The 20,013-nt window shown below is 48.1% G+C and overlaps 1 protein-coding gene across 12 annotated transcripts in view; it reads left to right on the top strand.

Annotated features, from left to right (window-relative positions):
- The window catches only part of LOC109557664 (solute carrier family 23 member 1-like), a 263,748-nt gene that overhangs the window by 153,919 nt on the left and 89,816 nt on the right, over positions 1-20,013 (top strand). Inside the window, exons 10-17 of one of the 12 annotated variants that reach the window (XM_070788196.1) lie at positions 781-962; positions 2,612-2,732; positions 3,630-3,786; positions 4,461-4,714; positions 11,927-12,091; positions 12,474-12,582; positions 13,839-13,934; positions 15,365-18,430. The exons of 10 other annotated variants lie outside the window; for them this stretch is intronic. In XM_070788196.1, coding sequence (XP_070644297.1) covers positions 781-962; positions 2,612-2,732; positions 3,630-3,786; positions 4,461-4,714; positions 11,927-12,091; positions 12,474-12,582; positions 13,839-13,934; positions 15,365-15,606 — 1,326 coding nt within the window. In that variant the 3' untranslated portion in view covers positions 15,607-18,430. Of the gene's footprint in view, positions 1-780; positions 963-2,611; positions 2,733-3,629; positions 3,787-4,460; positions 4,715-11,926; positions 12,092-12,473; positions 12,583-13,838; positions 13,935-15,364; positions 18,431-20,013 lie in introns of those variants that run through there. One more of the 12 variants, XM_070788197.1, reaches the window with a different exon arrangement.

The raw sequence follows: 20,013 nt of genomic DNA, 5'->3' as shown, positions 1-20,013 counted from the left end.
GGGAAATCAGACTTCAAAGCAAGGGATAAAAAAGACAGTATAACACCCACATAAGTAAAGTAAAAAAAGAGAAATAAACTCAGTGAGTCCCATAGCTCAGGGGTTGGCAAACTACAGCCTATGAGCCAAATCTGGCCGGTTGCCTGTCTTCTGTTTGTTTTTTTGAATGGCCCGCAAGCTAAAAATGGTTTTATATTTTAAATGGTTGGAAAAAATCAAAAGAAGAATATTTCATGACAAGTCCAAATTGTACAAAATACAAATTTCAGGGCCTGCCCATGGAGTTTAATTAGAACATGGGCAAGCTCATTTGTTTCCATCTTGTCTGGAAAAGTTTCGACTGAGCCTGGACAGCCCACAGAACCTCAACAATTCACTCTCTGTCCCCTTTGCCAGCCTCTGAGTCTGAAAGTAGGAAAACAGAGAAAAGTAAAGCAGCAAGACGGTCAATACACTACTGGGTAACACCAGTATTACAAGTCACCAACATTATCACCATGATAACCTTGAAGTCTACTTTCTGAAAAACTTCACATAAGGTGAAAATGTCCAACAGACAGTTGGCAATAGAGGACTGGAGAGAGGAATGAGGTCAGAGCTTGCCTTCCATTGGTTCCTTTAGGGTCCAGCTCTGTCCCCTGCCCTGCCTCTGAAGGTACCACGGATCCCAGTGGCCTGGGCTGGGCCGAGGCCCCGCCCCGCCGCAGGCCCCGCCCCTCTGCAGGCCCCGCCCCGCCGCGGGCCGGCTCTCAGTCGATGAGCCCCACTCTTCCTCTTCAGCTTCAGGGAGCCGTCTTGGTTGCCTCCTGTGTCCAGATGCTGGTGGGCTTCTCAGGCCTCATTGGCTTCCTCATGCGCTTCATCGGCCCGTTGACCATTGCTCCCACAATCTCCCTGATGGCCCTGCCTCTCTTCGATTCCGCGGGTGACGACGCCGGGATCCACTGGGGGATTGCTGCCACGTAAGTACCCTCCTGGGTGGGAGGGCCATTTGAGTTCCCTTTAGAGGAAGGTTACCCAGTTAAAAGAGTGAGTCCTGCATATTGGCAAGCTCAGGTGGTTTACAAGTACTTTCATGAACATTTTTTGTTGTTCAGTGGCCAAGTTGTGTCGGACTCTTCGTGACCCCATGGACTGCAACATGCCAGGCTTCCCTGTATATCTCACCATCTCCTGGAGTTTGCCCAAGGTCATGTCCATTGAATAGATGATGCCATCCAACCATGTCATCCTCTGTTACCCTCTTCTCCTTCTGCCTTCAGTCTTTCCCGTGTCAGGGTCTTTTCCAATGAGTCAGCTGTTCGCATCAGGTGGCCAAAGTACTGGAGCTTCAGCTTCAGCATCAGTCCTTCCAAAGAGTATTCAGGGTAGATTTCCTTTAAGATTGACTGGTTTGATCTTGCTTTCCAAGGGACTCTCAAGAGTCTTCTTCAACACCACAGTTCGAAAGCATCAATTCTTCAGCACTCTGCCTTTTTTATTGTCCAGCTCTCACATCCATACATGACTACGGGAAAGACCATAGCTTGGACTAGATGGACCTTTGTCAGCAAAATGATGTCTTTGTGTTTTAACACACTGTCTAGTTTTGTCATAGCTCTCCTGCCAAGAAGCAATTGTCTTCTAATTTCATGGCTTGCAGTCACCATCTGAAGTGATTTTAGAGCCCAAGAAGAGGAAATCTGTCACTGCTTCCACATTTCCCCCTTCTATTTGCCATGAAGTGATGGGACCAGATGACATGATCTTAATTTTTTTAATATTGAGTTTTAAGCTGACTTTCATTCTCCTCTTTCACCCTCATCAAGAGGCTCTCTAGGTCATGTACTTTATAATACCTTAAAAAGCAGTGAAATGGCAATTTAGAATGTATTATTACTATTTATTTGTTATTAGTCCTCACAGACAATGAGTTCATCACAGGCAGAGTCTAAACATATTTAGTGCAGGGTTCACAGATGGCTGATACTACCTGTCCCTTGCCTCCTAGGTTTTCACTGAGCAAATATTTGTACACCTCCAGCTCCTGGGAAGGGTACAGAGACATAGCCCAGCTCTCAAGCATTTGGTAGTTTAGTGGAGGGTTAAGACTTGAGTCCAAGTACCTGTGATACCAGGAGACACTGATGAGGGTCCCAGAGTGTCAAGCTTATTCAGGGAATGGGGTGGTGACAGCCAGCTTGTGGGGGATGGAGAGGGCAGGGGAAGAGTGTCAGGAAGGCTTAGGAGTGGGGTGGGGAAGAGGCCCTCAACATTTAAACAGAGCTTTGGAGGAATTTGGCAACAACAGATGGATGTGTTCATTCACATGGGCTTTGACCCTGGCCTCAGTGGCTCCAGTCTGGATCTATGCAGCTGTCATGCTCATTTCTCAGGTCCCAAGGAATAGTAGTCCTCTGCCCACTCTTCCTCGTCAGCCACCGGCAGCCTCTGAAAGGGGCCCACCCACCTATTCCCAGCTGGCAGGATGCAGAGCAGGGCCTAGATGAGGACCTGCCTAGCACAGCCCCTACTCCCCAGACCCAGAGGCACATGGTGGCCCAGCTTCCTGGATCCTCGCTCTGGATGAACCCCAGCTCACCAGGTTGGGTGTGGTTTGTTTCTGTTTCAGGACCATCTTCCTCATCGTGCTGTTTTCTCAGTACCTGAAGAACATCGCAGTGCCCGTGCCCGTTTATGGACGAGAGAAGAAGTCTCACACCTCTAAGTTCTACCTGTTTCAGATCTTCCCTGTAAGAAGCACTCCCCATCCGCCGCCATTCTTAGCTGACTCACCTGGAGAGTGAGGGGCAGCCTCTTGCTCACCCTGATGGACCTCAAGTCAAATGCTCTCTACCTGCAGTGGCCTCTCCTCCTCGGCCTCCCCTAACTGCTCCTCCCCACCCTGCCCATGGGTGGTGGGAGCATTGGATTAATGCCCTATAGCTCCTCCCTCAATGCTTCTCTCCTGCGGGAGCAGAGAGCTTTCCCCAGGTTGCCACAGCGGTCGCCAGTGTGGGACAGCTTCCTCATGTTTCCCGGGATGTCCTCAGAGGATGGCCCTGGGGGAGGTAGCCAGAATCACAACTATGGGTGCAAAACGAAGGGCCAAGATGCTTAGGTTCTTTCTCGTTGGTTCCTGGATGATTCAGATGGTGCCTCCTTTTTCAGAGCCTTCTCTGTTGAATTTGTTCCAATGTGTCTGGAGTTCTACCACCAGAGATTATAAACCAATACATCTGCGGACCCCACTTTAAGAAATCCTGCTTCAGGCTCTGCAGAGCAATGGCTGAAATTCCATTGTACAGATGAGCAAACTCAGGCTCAAGGAGTTTGAAGCAAGTCATGTGTCCAGCAAACAGTAGAAAGGGAGTCAGCTTGCAGTCCTTCTGACCCAGGCCTTGTCTACTATGCTGGACATTTCTGCCTTTACCTGGCATAAGGTCTCCCTTTGGTTTACTGTCTGTGTTCCTTTACTGTGTTACTTATCCCCTGACACACAGATTTCTGTTGTCACTGGGAGGGTTCCTAATCCAACACTTCCTCTTTTGAAGAGCTTTCCTGAATTCTCTCTTTTGCCCAACCTTTCTGGGAGGTGTGGACAGGGGCAGGGAGTGGGACCAGGTGTGAAGGGCACCTCCCTTCCGCAGGTACTGCTGGGGCTCTGCATCTCGTGGCTGCTCTGCTTTGTGCTCACAGTCACCGACGCCCTCCCTTCAGCACCCACAGCCTATGGGTACCTGGCTCGCACTGACACCAAAGGCAGCGTCCTGAGCCAGGCTCCGTGGTTTCGCTTCCCTTACCCAGGTAATGAGCAGACTGGGCCCTTGTTGCCTGGGACACACACTTCCTAGGTCTGTCCATGGGGCTCAGGGCACCAGAGCGGGTGGTGAATAGAGCCAGGGGGTGGGGGGAGAATCTTCTCCAAGGGATCTGACAACAGCCTGTGGTGGGGAAAAGCCCAGAGGAACCCCGACCTCTAGCCAGCATCTGGGGCTCCTCCTGGACTCGGTGGGTCCCTCACAAGGGAGGCTCGGGACTGAATGAGAACATTTCTGGGTTGGAGGTCAAGGCCATCACTTAGGCCTCTTCTGGTCTCCTTTCCCTGCAGTTCTTGGCTCAGGTTGTGTGAATAAGCACGCTTCAGTGGTGATAGGCAGGGGTGGTCTCGGGGGCTAGGGAGCTACGGCCTCCCTGAGTAAGTATCTGGACTTCAGAATGCTTCAGGGCCTTCCTGGGAAAAGGCTGGGTTGCTGGTTCTTTGTGCGCACTGTGACCCCAAGGTCAGGGCATGGGACCCACCCCCAGGGAGGCACGGGTGAGGCAGAGGTTCAAGACAAAGTCTCAGGACAGTTGTGGGGCTGGAAGACGTGTTGCCCAGCTTTTAAAGCCTTCCGGAGAATCCTCTTGGAAAGAAATTATTTGGGGTCCAGTAACCTGTTGTCTTCTGGGTTAATATTCCCTCTGCATTGCATTTTCAGGACAGTGGGGCCTCCCCACCGTCAGCCCGGCTGGGGTCTTTGGGATCATCGCAGCGGTAATCTCCTCAATGGTGGAGTCAATAGGCGATTATCATGCCTGTGCCCGCCTGGTGGGGGCACCACCCCCTCCAAAGCACGCCATCAACCGAGGCATCGGCATCGAGGGCCTGGGCTGCCTGCTGGCAGGGGCCTGGGGAACAGGGAATGGCACCACCTCCTACAGCGAGAATGTGGGTGCGCTGGGCATCACCAGGGTAAGGCTGCAGACATTGGTCCATGGGTATGTGTGTGTGGCAGGGGTGGGTGGTGGGTGTGCAGGCTAAGTACCTGGATCTGTCATCCATGTCTTAGTCTCTTATTGTTGCTGCAACAAATTACCACAAACATAATGGCTTTCAATAACCCAAATGTATTATCTTACCAATCTGGAGGTCAGAACTCCAACACAGGTCTCACAGGACTACAGTAAAGTTATTAGTGGGGCTGCGTTCCTGCCTGGAGGCTCCAGGGGAGAATCCATCGCCTTGCTTTTTCCATCATCTAGAGGCTCCCCACATCCTTGGCTATGGCCTCTCTCCCCCATCTTAAAGCCAGCAACATTGCATCTCTCTGACCTTTCTTCCCTTGTCATGTCTCCCTTTGACTACACCTGGGAAAGACTATCTGCTTATGTGGGTATGTGTAATTAGATTGGGCCACCTGGGTAATTCAGGATACTCTCTCCATCTCAAAATCCTTAAGTCCCCTTTGCCATGTGAGTTTGGGATCAGGATGTGGACATCTCTGAGGAGCCATTATTCTGCTACTGTTCTGACCTTCTTGGCTTCGGTCACCTGTGCCTGTGTGTCCCAAGGTTGCCACTCACTCAGCATGGCCTCTGTGATGTTCAGCCCATGCCCCCGTCTTACCTCTCCTCCTTCTAAACTTTGTCCTGTGGATTCACCCAGGGCATCCTTATTGTCTCTGACCTGCACCCCTCACAGTGGATTCTGTCTTCTCTGTGTGCCTGTGGCCCTCCTGTCCTCTTTTCTCCAAGCAGGACCACAGCTTGATCAATCATCTCTCACCTGAACATGGCAGCATCCCTAACTATCTCTTCCCAGGATCTTGCCCATCTCTCATCTAGCTGCCACCTGGCTGCCCAAGGATCTTTCTAGAACCCAATTAAATTAGTTCCTACTTAAAATCTCTTCTGGGCTCCCATTTTCCACAGGAAAGCCCCGTAAGTTCAGCACGAACTCTTCAAGATGGTGCTTTCTAAGAAGGCTTAGAAAAGAATATTATTACGATGTTGCTTTCCTGTCTGCTTCAGTGCAGAGGTGTGGTGTTTCCCAGAACAAGTGAAGTCAGCTTTGGAGAATACAGAGCCCGCTATTCATTTCCCCTCGCTGCATTTTCTGATCGCACCCTCAGACCTATCCACCTCTGTATCTGCATGACCTTGGGCCCACAGTGGGAGCTAAAGACGTGTGAGCAACAGCACAGCCAGCACCCAGCCCTGGAGCAATTGACACCATGAACGCTTGGGTATTTTCCCAAAGTTTCCAAACCCTTAGTGCAAGTGAAAGGAATGTTTTTCCATGTGATGACCACTGACCCACACAGAAATATAACAGGAATGGGCTACATAAGTAAAAGGCAGCAACTATTTTTCCTGCTAAAGGAAGCAAATATCATGCAGAACAGAAAATTATACTCAATAAATGGGACAAAAATTTTTTTGATGTATAATTTCTAAATTAAGGCTGTTTGGAGTAGAAGGAAGGAGGGGGGAAGAAAGGTACATGAGCAGGCTGCAAATCGAGTTGTTCAGTTGCTCAGTTGTATCCTACCCATTGTGACCCCGTGGACTACAGTTCAGTTCAGTCCAGTTGCTCAGTTGTGTCCGAATCTTTGTGACCCCATGGACTGCAGCACGCCAGGCCTCCCTGTCCATCACCAACTCCAAGAGATTACTCAAACTCATGTCCATCGAGTCTGTGATGTCCATTGAGTAGGTGATGCCATCCACACATCTCATCCTCTGTCATCGCCTTCTCCTCCTGCCTTCAATCTTTCCCAACATTGGGGTCTTTTCCAATGAGTCGGTTCTTCCCATCAGGTGGTCAAAATGTTGGAGTTTCAGCTTCAGTATCAGTCCTTCCAGTGAAGATTCAAGACTGATTTCTTTTAAGATTGACTGGTTGGATCTCCTTGCCGTCCAAGGGACTCTCAAGAGTCTTCTCCAACACCACAGTTTAAAAGCATCAATTCTTTGGCACTCAGCTTTCTGTAGTCCAACTCTCATATCCATATGTGACTACTGGAAAAACCATAGCTTTGACTAGACAGACTTTTGTGGACAAAATAATGTCTCTGCTTTTTAATATGCTATCTAGGTTGGTCATAGATTTTCTTCCAAGGTGCAAGCATGTTTTAATTTCATGGCTGCAGTCACCATCTGCAGTGATTTTGGAGTCCAAGAAAATAAAGTCTGCCCTTGTTTCCATTGTTTCCCCATCTATTTGCCATGAAGTGATGGGACCAGATGCCATGATCTTTGTTTTCTGAATGTTAAGTTTTAAGCCAGCTTTTCCACTCTCCTCTTTCACTTTCATCAAGAGGCTCTTTAATCTCTGCAATAAGGTGGTGTCATCTGCATATCTGAGGTTATTGATATTTCTCCCAACAATCTTGATTCCAGCTTTTGCTTTATCCAGTCTGGCATTTCGCATCATGTGCTCTGCATATATGTTAAGTAAGCAGGGTGACAATATACAGCCTTGATGTACTCCTTTCCCAATTTGGAACTAGTCCATTTTTCCATGTCCAGTTCTAACTGCTGCTTCTTGACCTGCATACCGGTTTCTCAGGAGGAAGGTAAGGTGGTCTGATATTTCTGTCTCTTTAAGAATTTTCCAGTTTGTTGTGATCCACGCAGTCAAAGGCTTTAGCATAGTCAGTGAAGCAGAAGTAAATGTTTTTCTGGGTTTTTCTTGCTTTTTCTGTGATCCAGTGGATGTTGGCAATTTGATTTCTTGTTCCTCTGTCTTTTCTAAATCCAGCTTGTGTATCTGGAAGTTCACGGTTCACATACTGTTGTTGAAACCTGGCATAGAGAATTTTGAGCATTACTTTGCCAGCATGTGAAATGAGTGCAATTGTGCAGTAGTTTAAACATTCTTTGGTTTGCCCTTCTTTGGGATTGGAATGAAAACTGAACTTTTTCACTCCTGTGGCCACTGCTGAGTTTTCCAAATATTGGCATATTGAGTGCAGCACTTTCACAGCTTCATCTTTTAGGATTTGAAATAGCTCAGCTGGAATTCCTTCACCTCCACTAGCTTTGTTCATAGTGATGCTTCCTAAGGCCCACTTGACTTCACACTCCAAGATGGCTGGCTCTACATGAGTGATCACAGCATTGTGGCTATCTGGGCCATTAAATCCCTTTTTGTATACTACTATTACTAAGTCACTTCAGTCGTGTCCCCATAGACGGCAGCCCACCAGGCTCCCCAATCCCTGGGATTCTCCAGGCAAGAACACTGGAGTGGGTTGCCATTTCCTTCTCCAATGCATGAAAGTGAAAAGTCAAAGTGAAGTCGCTCAGTCGTGTCTGACTCTTCACAACCCCATGGACTGCAGCACACTAGGCTCCCGCATTCATGGGATTTTCCAGGCAAGAGTACTGGAGTGGGGTGCCATTGCCTTCTGTGTATTCTGGCCACCTCTTCTTAATATCTTCTGTGTCTATTAGATCCATAGTGTCCTTTATTGTGCCCACCTTTGCACGAAATGTTCCCTTAGTATCTCTAATTTTCTTGAAGGGATCTCTAGTCTCTCCCATTCTTTTGTTTTCCTGTATTGGTTTGCGTTGTTCACTTAGGAAGGCTTTCTTATCTCTCCTTGCTATTCTTTGGAACTCTGCATTCAGATGGGTATATCTTTCCTTTTCTCCTTTGCCTTTCACTAGTTTTTGGTTCTCTCCTAGTTGGTGGGGTGGGAAGTGGGGGACAAGTGGAGGTGTGGGGGAAGGAATTAGGTTGGTCAGAGGCTTCCCATCACTTCTCTAGGGTGTGATGGGATGTCACACCAGCCCAGATGTCAGTCCTGAGACCAAAAGAGACCCAGGGCTGCATGGTAAATTCTGTGATGGTAGGATTTGGGATGACCTGCTGTTCATGAGATCATCAGTGTATCCAAAGGGCGTTGGTTGAACCTGAAAGTTGATTCATTGTGATTAGATTCATGCTTAGTTCCCACAGTTCATTGTTAGGCTTGTAAACAAAACAGAAGTTTCCTTTGATGTGGTAAATTCTTTTTTTTTTTTTGATAGGCAAGAAGTAGCTTTATTAATATAGGATAACTTTAAGAGCTGCCGTGGGCAGGTGAGGGAGGCCTGCTGATGTGGTAAATTCTTATCACATGTTTTCTTATGAAGTCAGTTAAATAAATTGTGCTCATGGTCTTCTCAAGGCAAGAATACTGAAGTGGTTTGCCATGCCCTTCTCCAGTGGACCATGTTTTGTTAGGCCCTGAATAGCGGGGGCATGCCCTTCACACTCCGTGTGGCCAGAGGATGGGACTCGTGCCCTGGTTGTGCCACTGCTGGTCCTCGCTGGGCGTGTCAACCTGCACCAGCCACCAGGTGGCAGTCAGTGGTCAATGTGCTCTTAAGCTGGGAAGAGAAATAAGCAAAGGTGAAATCTGCTACTCTATCACTGCATTAACAGACTTCAAGTTGTTGACATTGGAGTATCTTAAAATTTTTAAATATTGTGGTAGAAGACACATAACATAAAATCTACCATCTTAATATTTTTGAAGTGTACAGTTCAGTACTATTAAGTGTATCCACCCACAATGCTGTGCAACAGATCTCCAGAGCTTTTTATTCCTACAAAACAAACTACCCTGGAGTATCATTTTAATGTTTTTGTTCGTTTCTTTGTTTTTTTTTTTTTACATTTTGGCTGGGCCACATGGCATGTGGGATGTTCCTTCCATGACCAGGGATGAAGCTTGCACCCTGGGAAGCCCTGTCAAACATTGCCTGTATATGCATGGACTTATTTGTGGGCTCTCAATTCTGTCCCCTTGGTGTATGTGTCTGTTTTTACGCGAGCACCATACTGTTTTGATTACTATAGTTTTTTAGTATAGTTTGAAATCAGGAATTGAGATGCCTCCAGCTTTATTTTTCTTTTTCAGGATTGCTTTATATATTTGGCATGTCTTGTGTTTACATAAGCATTTTAGGGGCTTCCCTGGTGGTTCAGATGATAAAGAATCCCCCTGCAATGCAGGAGATCTGGCTTTGATCCCTGGGTTGGGAAGATCCCCTGGAGAAGGGAATGGCTACCCACTCCAGTAGTCTTGCCTGGAGAATCCCATGGACAGAGGGTCCTGGTGGGCTACAGTCCATGCGGTTGCAAAGAGTGGACACAACTGAACAACTGACACTATACTACTATATGTAAGCATTTAGGATTTTTTTTTTCTATTCCTGTGAAAATGCTGTTGAAAATTTGATAGGGGTTGCATTGAATCTGTAGATGGCTTCAGTAATATGGACAGTTAGCAATACTAATTCTTCAAGTCATGACATAATATATCTTTGCATTTATTTGTGTCTTCTTCATTTTCTTTCCTCAAAGTCTTATAGTTTCCACCTCCTTGTTTAAATTCATCTTTAAATATTTTATTGTTTTTGATGTTATTATGAATGGATATGTTTTATTTCTTTTTCAGATGTTTTATTATTAGTGTGGAAAAATGTGGCACTTCTGTACACTGATTTTCTATCCTGTAACTTTACTGAATTCACTGATTAGTTCTTACAATTTCTTAGTGGAGTCTTAGGATTTTCCGCATATGAGATCATATCATCTGCAAATAAAGATAATTATACTCCTACCTTTTTTATTTGGATGCCTTTTATTTCTTTATGTTACCTGGTTCCTATGGCTGTGGACTTCCAGTAATGTGTGGAATAGGAGTGGTGAGGTTGTCACCCTAGTCTTGGTTCTGATCTGATCATAGAAGAAAAATTTCCCACCTTTCAGCCTTGAGCATGGTGTGAGTTGTGGGCTTTTTATATTTGCCTTTAGCTACATTCTTTCTATATTTGACTTGTTGAAAGTCTTTTTTTAATCAAGAAAGGATGTTCCATTCTGTCCAGTGCTTTTTCTGCATCTGTTGAGATGATCATATATTTTTATCTTTCATTCTATTAATGTGGTGTATCACATTTACTGATTTGCATATGTCCAGACATACTGGCATCCCAGAGATAAATCCCACTTGATCATGGTGTATGATCCTTTTAATGTGCTGTTAAATTTGGTCTGCTAATATTTTGTTGATAGTTTTTGTATCTATATTCATCAAAGATATTGGTCTGTACAGTTGACCCTAGAACAATATGGGAAATGGGGTGGGATTAGGTGCACCAACCCTCCTCACAGCCAATAACCCTTGCATAACTTATAGTTGGATCTTTATACATGTGGTCCCTCCATATCCGTGGTTGCATCATATCTGTGCTTCCATCATATCCGTGGTTCCACATTCACAGATTCAGCCAACCATGGATTATTTAGTGCTGCCGTGTTTACTGTTGAAAAATATCTGCATGTAAAGGAACCTGCTGCTACTGCTAAGTCGCTTCAGTCGTGTCCAACTCTGTGCTTCCCCATAGGCGGCAGCCCACCAGGCTCTCCCTTCCCTGGGATTTTCCAGGCAAGAACACTGGAGTGGGTTGCCATTTCCTTCTCCAATGCATGAAAGTGAAAAGTGAAAGGGAAGTCACTCAGTCGTGTCTGACTCTTGGCGACCCCATGGACTGCAGCCTACCAGGCTCCTCCGTCCATGGGATTTTCCAGGCAAGAGTACTGGAGTGGGTTGCCATTGCCTTCTCCAGTAAAGGAACCTACACAGTTCCAAATCATTTTTCAAGTTACACCTGTACTTTCTTTGCTTGTAATGTCCTTATCTGGCTTTGGTACTGCCAGGGTAATGCTGGCCTCCTATAATAAGCTTGTGAAGTAAGTATTATTAATTCCACCTGGTAAATTTGAAGGCTGATATTTGGAGAGGTTAGATAACATGCATAAAGCTGCACAGCTAGTTAGAGGCAGAGTTGGTACTGGCTCTCAAACTCCATTCTTAAGCATTGGGCCACTCCTTCCCAAAAGAGACTTCTTGCCACTTCTTCACAAAAAGCTGCCCAGAGAAGGAGCACTGGAGTCAGGACTTGAAGATAGGTATGAGAGCAGCAGAGAGGAGAGGTGAGGGCAGAGGCTGGGACCCAAGATCACACCCTCATCCTTTCCCTAGCCCCATGAGAAGAACAGGGGGCTCCTCCTGCAGGTCCCCTGGAGCTGTTGTTTGTGATCCCCCAGGAAGAGTGCAGAGGTCTCCAGGGCATGTGGTCTGGTTGGAGCTCAGCCACCATCTGTATCCCTTCTCCCCACGTGCTGCAGGTAGGAAGCAGGATGGTGATTGTCGCTGCGGGCTTCGTGCTGCTCCTGATGGGCATATTTGGGAAGATCGGGGCTGCATTTGCCACCATCCCAACACCCGTGATCGGAGGCATGTTCCTGGTGATGTTCGGGGTCATCACTGCCGTGGGGATTTCCAATCTCCAGGTGAGGCAAGGCACCCTTGGAGAAGCAGCAGCATTACATCTCCTGAGAGGAGCCCATGGGGATGGAGATGAATGGAACAGCCTGGGAACAAGGGAGGAGAAGGGCATCCTCCAGTCCCAGCAAATGCACCGGCCCCAAATGGAGGGAAGAAGTAACCAGGGACATCCAAACTTCTGAAAAACAAAATTGGATCCGTTTGTATCGAATTATCCAAACCCCTCAGCTCTCAGGGTCAAGGGGGAGTTGGGACTTGACCCAGAGCCTGTGCCCTCTGAATCCAACCTCCCCCTCCAGCCTCCAGTGATGGGCGAACAGGGGGCACTTTAGAGGGGTGCTTGGTGTTCAGTATAGGTGCTGATGGCTCCGGGCCTCTCTCTTGCAGTACGTGGACTTGAACTCATCCAGAAACCTCTTCATCTTCGGCTTCTCCATCTTCTGTGGGCTTGCCATTCCCAACTGGGTGAACAAGAACCCAGAGAGGCTCCACACAGGTGATTCTCCATCCTCTAGACTTGTGACCATTCCAGGAGCAGAGCCAGTGGGGCCCTTGGTTCCTGGCAATTCCTGTCACTTCTTTTAAATTAACTATAGTCACCATGTTGTACATTACATCGCCATTACTTATTTCCAGTTTTGTTGAGATACAACTGGCATACATCACTGTATGATTCCAGGTATACAGCATAAAGTTTTGATGTACATCCATTGTGAAATGATTACCAAAATAAGTCTAGTTAACACCCATCATCTCACATGGATACAATAAAAAGAAGTGGGGGGAAAAAGAAAAACATTTCTCCTTGTAGTGAGAACTCTTAGGGTTTATTCTGTTAAAAACTGTATGGTTAACATACAGCAGCATTAACCATAGTTTTCATGTTGTACATTACACTGCTCATCCTTATCTCATAACCGGAAGTGTGTACCTTTTGATCACCTTCCTCCAGCACCTCCTTCTTCTCCCACTTCCCGCTTCTGGTAACTGCAAATCTGATCTCTTTTTCTATGAGTTTTTATCATTTTTTTAAGAGTCTACATATAATAAGGGAGATCATACCTATTTGTTTTTCTCTCTCTGATTTATTTCACAGCACAGTGCCCTCAAGGTCTATCCATGTTGTGTAAATAGCGCCATTGCATTCTTTTCCTTATGGCTGGATAATATCCATTGTAAACATACACATTTTCTTTAGTTGCTCATCCACTGATGAACACTTAGGTTGTTTCGATATCTTGGCTGTTGTAAATAATGCTACTGTGAATGTGGCTGTGCATGTGTCTTGTTGAGTTGGTGTTTTCATTTTCTTTGAATAAATACCCAGAAGTGGAATTGCTGGGTCATATGGATGGACAGGGAGGCCTGGCGTGCTGCATTTCATGGGGTTGCAAAGAGTCGGACACGACTGAGTGACTGAACTGAACTGAATGGTAGTTCTGTTTTTAATTTCTTAAGGAACTCCATGCTGTTTTCCATACGGCTGCACTAATTTACAGGCTCATCAATGATGCATAAGGGTTTCTATTTTTCCACACCCTTGCCAACACTTCTCAGTTCTTTTTGGGAAAAGCCATCCTCACAGGTGTGAGATGAATGTCTCACTGTGGTTTTGATTTGCATTTCCCTGCTGTCAGTGATGCTGAACACCTTTCATGTACTCGTTGGTCATCTGGACATCTTCTTTGGCAAAGTCTCTGTCAAGATCCTCTGCCCATTTTGTAATCCCTGTCACTTTTGTCTCCACTGTAGGGATTCTTCAGCTGGACCAAGTCATCCAGGTGCTGCTGACCACGGGCATGTTTGTTGGTGGATTTCTGGGATTTCTGTTGGACAACACCATCCCTGGTAGGGCTCATCTCTGCCCTGTAAGCTGGCAGTTTGGGTAGACAGTCAGCATTAGGGCCAGCCGCGTTGCTTCCCTAGCCCTGGTTCCCATGTGAGGCTGGCCACAGCATACCCTGAGCGGGTCCAGGGTCTGGGTGGGGTGATTTAAAGTCCCTGTCTACAAATATAGTCACATTCTGAGGAACGTGAGGAGTTAGGCCTTCGACATATGATTTTGGGGGTGGGTGGGTGAGCACAGTTCAGCCCATAAAAGGACCACAAGGTGGGAAACATACCAGAAGCAAAGCGCAAAAGGCACAGCCCCAGCTCTCTTAGAGCCTGCAGTCTAGCTGGGGAGGGAGAGAACACAGTATAGATTCATATCCCAACCAAAGCCATAGCTGGTGTGCTGTGCTCCAGGTGCTCTGTACTGAGCGTACAGAGAGCAGCAGGACATGCCCGGCCTTCTGGAGCCTCACAGGCTTGTAGGAAAGGGAGACACAACCATAGGCCCTTACACTACAGGGCACCGAGTGTGGCGGTGAGCACAGCAAACCCATCAGTGCTGAGGATGTGTCCGGGGAAGGGTGCAGAGTTGTCCTCACTGGTGGCTTTTCATACTCCCTTCTTGGTCCTCCGACAGTTTCTTGAAAGGACCTCTGTATGTAGTAACTCCTGCTTATTCTGATATTCTGTTTTCCACATTTCTTCTCTCCACCAAACATAAAAGACACATGCATTCCAGAAACATTGAAACATAGAAAGGTCCACCCTGGAAGAGGAAGAAAGAACAGTGGTTCACAGAAGGTCGTACCCTAGAGCTCAGAAACTCCTGGTGATGAGCTGAGTTGTTGCTGTTGTTTAGTCACTCAGTTACCTATGACTCTTTGTGACTCCATGGACTGCATCACGCCAGAACTCCCTGTCCATTACCAACTCCCAGAGCTTACTCAAACTCATGTCCATTGAGTAGGTGATGCCATCCACACATCTCATCCTCTGTCGTCCCCTTCTCCTCCTGCCTTCAATCTTTCCCAGCATCAGGGTCTTTTCCAGTGAGTCAGCTCTTCTCATCAGGTGGCCAAAGTATTGTAGCTTCAGCTTCAGCATCAGTTCTTGTAATGAATGTTCAGGGTTGTTTTCCTTTAGGATGGACTGGTTGGATCTCCTTGCTGTCCAAGGGACTCCCAAGAGTCTTCTCCAGCACTATCGCTCTAAAGCGGCAGTTCTTTGGCGCTCAAGCCTTCTTTATGGTCCAACTCTCACATCCATTGAGTTGAGTTGGGTGGAGTTTAGCTGAGCTGATTCTTGGGGTGGGCTGGGAGGAGGAGAAGGAGGAGCTGCCGGCAGGACCAGGGCATTGCGAACTGGTCTCTCCAGAGGCTCCTCCTGCCCAGGTCCGCCAGCTCCTTTGGGGCCCAGTCCTGACCTCGCTCGCTGTTTCCTATTAGGAAGTCTGGAGGAGAGAGGCCTTCTGGCATGGAATCAAGTCCAGGAGGAGTCTGAGGAGAGTACGAAGGCCTTGGAGGTCTACGACCTCCCCTGGGGGATCAGCACCAGGTTCTGCACATCCTCCTGTGCCCAGTACCTCCCCTTCTGGCCCAGGGAAGGTGAAGCGGGAGTGCGCCAGCTCTCGCTCTGCCCCTGGGACTCAGAAGAGGGGCCCCGGAGGGCCACAGACACCCGGCTGTGAGAAGGCTCCTTCTGCACCGCCCCCACCCAGTGTGCTCCTCACCCCACCCACTATGGGAGGTACCCTGTCGACCTGAGCGTCTCTGCACCCCACACATGATGGCAGAGTTAGATAAGTGTTAGATTAAGGCCAGGGCAAGTGTGCTGTGACCCCCGTCAGCGAGTCAGCGAGGTCTAGCCTCAAGCTACATCCTTACCGTGCTCAGCCCTCCGATCTCCAGGGTAAACCAGGGCAAATCAGGGCAAACAAGGGCAGCCCGGTGTCCACGAAGAAAGCCTCGAGGCAGTATTTTGATGCGTTGGGAGGCAGAGGCTTTGGGTGGGGTAGGGAACAGAGATGGGGCTGTTAGCTGAAAGATGACAGTAACATTTCTCTTCCTCCGAAAAGAAGTAGGAGGCCTCCTGACCCCTCCCATCCAGGTTCCTCCCATCCAGATTCCTCCCAATCAGGCCCCTTCCTTCCAGGCCCCTGCCACTGGGAAACGCTGAGCTTGTGCTAAGTCATTTCAGTCGTGTCCAACTCTGTGCAACCCTATGGACTGTAGACCGCCAGGCTCCTCTGTCCATGGGACTCTCCAGGCAAGAATACTGGGGTGGGTTGCCATTTCCTCCCCCAGGGGATCTTTGCCCCCTGGGATGGAACCCACCTCTCTTACCTCCCCTGCTTTGACAGGCAGGTTCTTTACCACTAGTGCCACCTGGGAAGCCCCTGTAGACACTGAAGGGTGTGCAAAGCTACAGTCCCTGCATATGCCCAGTGCTAGTCCTTGGAGTCAGACTGCATCACAGGATGGTATGGTGAGGCAGTGAGCACTGGGGGTGCGGGTCAGATGGCACCAGGTTTGGACCCTAAGACTTAACCTGCACTTCAGGTTCTCACAGGGACATGAAACAGCCAAAGCCTTGGAAAGGCCTTCAGTGGAGTGGAGCCACTGTTGTCATGATTTATAAACTGTAAGAGCCAGGTGAACCTGCTGTCTCTGCATCCTCAATGGATTAGTCAGGATTCTCTAGAGACAGAGCCAATACGGGGGGTGTGTACATACATACATATCTGTGCCTATACATATATGTCTACAGATATATATATATATGTACACACACACACATATGGGGAAGGCAGATGGAGAGATTGACTTCAGGATTGGGTTCAGGTGATTGTGGAGGCTGACAAGTCTGAAGTCTGCAGGGCAGGCCATGCAGGCTGGAATGAATTGCAGCTGGAATCTGAAGGCAGTCACTGGAAGAATTCCCTCTTCCTGAGGGAGGTTAGGGCTTCTCTGAGAGCTCAGTTGGTAAAGAATCTGCCTGCAATTCAGGAGACCCTGGTTCGATTCCTGGGTTGGGAAGCTCTGCTGGAGAAGGGATAGACTACCCACTCCAGTATTCTTGGACTTCCTTTGTGGCTCAGCTGGTAAAGAATCTGCCTGCAATATGGGAGACCTGGGTTCGATCCCTGGGTTGGGATGATCCAAGGTGAAAGGCTCCAGTATTCTGGCCTGGAGAATTCCGGGCCATGGGGTAGCAAGTGCAGTCTATTCAGTCCTTCAACTTATTGGATGAGGCCCACCCACACTATGGAGGGTAATCTGCTTTACTCAAAGTCTGCTGATTTAAATGTTAATCTCTTCTAAAAACACACACACACACACACCTAAAACCTTTAGAGAAATATCTATAAAAATGTTTGACCAAGTACCTGGGTACCATGGCCTTGCCAAGCTGACATGTAATAATAACCAACACCCCCAGTACACACCCCAAGGGCACTGATGCATTCTGCCCAGCAGCCTCAGCAAAAAGCATTGTGAGCACTGTGGGACCTGACATGGACTTCATTCAGGAGTCTTTATTGTCAGAAGAAGCAGATATAGGTGATTCTGCCTTGGTGTCCTGGAGCACAAGATTGAGGTCAGCATTGCTCCTGGGCTTTTAGAGCTTGCAGGATGTGGGGTGGACGCCAGAGCTCTCTAAAACTCATCAACACAATGCCCTGAAGCAGGTGTGCTGCAAGTACCCAGTGTCATGGGACAGATCCTGGCCGTCCTGCTTTTGAAAGACTCACGGCCTGGTCCTCGGGTGCATCTGGTACCCCGTGAAGAGGAGCACAGCGGGAGCATGTGTGTGCCCTGCAGAAGGCCAGCACCTCATTCAAAACAACCCTGAAAGACCGACACACAACCACACTATTCTTAAATACTTTATAACAACCAGAAACTACAACCATCGGGGCAGCCCACTCCAAAACGCCAAGGCAGGGGCCACTTGGGCTGCCAGAACACAAAGCCGGAGACCACCAGCCTCCTCCATCCCCTCCTGCTTCCAGCCCTCCCACATCACAGATCTTCATCAGCAAACATCTCCGTGCACCTGAACGTTATCATCTCATCGTTGACAGGAAGGTCCGGTTCTTTCAAAACAGCAGTAGAAGAGTATTCCAGTTTTATCTGAGGGCTCCAGGCCTCAGGCGGGGGAGATGGCCCCACCATCTGAGGCATGCCTCCTCCCTCTGCTTCTCCCCCACATCTCTTCAGCGGTATCTTCTCCTCCAGCTTCCAGCCAGGAAGTTACGAGCAATGAGGGGCAGGGAGTCCATTTCCATTTCACTCGAGTCTGTACTCTACCGTCCCCAGAGGAGCTTCTCCTGGATACAGTAGAACTGGCTTCTCTCCTCTCCTGGGGATTTCTAAGAACCCATGAGCGAGACAGGGGCAATCTTAAAGCTTTATCCAAATGCCCTCAACAGAGGATGATGAATTATACCACAATGCACCCACCCATGGAATACTCTGCAGCTGCTTCCAATAAAAAGAATGGGCTCCTTCTCTGTGGGACACATGATTTCCAAAGAGCGCGGTCCAGAGCAGTGTGTATGGTGGGCTACCATTTGTGTCTGATGTGTGTGTGCTCAGTTGTGTCTGACTCTTTGCGATTCCATGGACTGTAGCCTGCTAGACTTCTCTGTCCCTGGGATTTTCCAGGCAAGAATATTGGAGTGGGTTGCTATTTCCTTCTCCAGGAGATCTTCCCAACCCAGGGGTCAAACCTGGGTCTCCTGCATTGCAGGCAGATTCTTTACCAGTAGCGCCACCTGGGAATACCATTTGTATTTGATAGATTATATAAGGAGCTGGAGAATATTTCTGGATGACTGAATAAGAAACTGGTCATGATCATTGCCTTTGGGGGAGGGAATGCAATAGGAACAAGGAACACCGTTCATGGGTTAGCTATTTGGGGACCATTTTGAAAAGAAACAGCATTATGTTAATTTAGCAAGTGTTTCTCATTCCCTTAACGATGACATCAGCTAACCTGATTCCCCTTTACCTCTTCCCCTAAACAGGAACATTCCTGGGTTTGTGTTCTTCCTGCATATCCCACCCCAGCAGAAAATCACCCCTGTAGTTTGTTAGCGCTTCTCATTAGGGGTTGATTCCCTTGAGCCTTGGGAAGCACCCCTAATCCAGCCAACTATCTCATGGATGTGGGGCCAGTTTGGGGGTGATTCTGAGAATGAAGCTCCAGAGAATGGTCCTCATCTGCTGTGCCCTCCTGATTGGGGTGGGCACATCAGAGCCAGAGTATCCAAGAGAGGGAAGAACTGGTCAAAGGAAAATCACTGGACCCCTTGTTTAGGGTGAGAATGGTGGCAAAGGTTGAGAAAAGGGGGAGCTGGAATGTGGAGGATGCCCTGAGGCCAAACATCAGGGGAGGGAGCCACACACTGGAGTCTTTCACAGAGTGCCTGAATGTCATTCCAAACGTTCTGCTTCCTTCAGTCAGTTCAGTTCAGTCGCTCAGTCGTGTCCAACTCTTTGCGACCCCATGAACTACAGCACGCCAGGCCTCCCTGTCCATCACCGGCTCCCGGAGTTCACCCAAACTCATGTCCATTGAGTCGGTGATGCCATCCAACCATCTCTAAGCCCCTGCACACGATGATGAGGGACTCTTTAGCTGCAGGTCTGTGAAATCGCTAGGCTGCTAAGAGGTGTCTGCTGGGACTGGGTGCTGAAGTGTGTTGAGTAGCATTTCCCCCAGTTCATGCCCACCTGGAGCCTATTTGAAACTAGAGTCTGTGCAGATGTGATTAACTAAGGCTGTAAGCTGAAGTCATGCTGGATTTGGGGTGTGCCCTTGATCCAAACGATAGGTGTCCTTACAAGATGAGAGGGACACAGAGATCACAGAAGACGGAGGCAGCGATGCAGCTACAAGTGCAGGATCTCCGGCACTGCTGGGAGCACCGGGAGCTGGGAAAAGGCAGGAGAAATTCTCCCCTAGAGCTTTCAGGGGGAGCACGGCAGATCAACACCAAAACTGGGCCTGGGAGAATAAATTTTTGTTGTTTTAAGCCCCTGAGTTTGTGGTAATTTGTTACATGAGTCCTAGGAAACCAATACAG

Source organism: Bos indicus, chromosome 4 (genome assembly GCF_029378745.1).
Source record: "Bos indicus isolate NIAB-ARS_2022 breed Sahiwal x Tharparkar chromosome 4, NIAB-ARS_B.indTharparkar_mat_pri_1.0, whole genome shotgun sequence".
Lineage (NCBI taxonomy): Eukaryota > Metazoa > Chordata > Mammalia > Artiodactyla > Bovidae > Bos > Bos indicus.
This window is presented reverse-complemented; position numbering and strand designations above follow the sequence as displayed.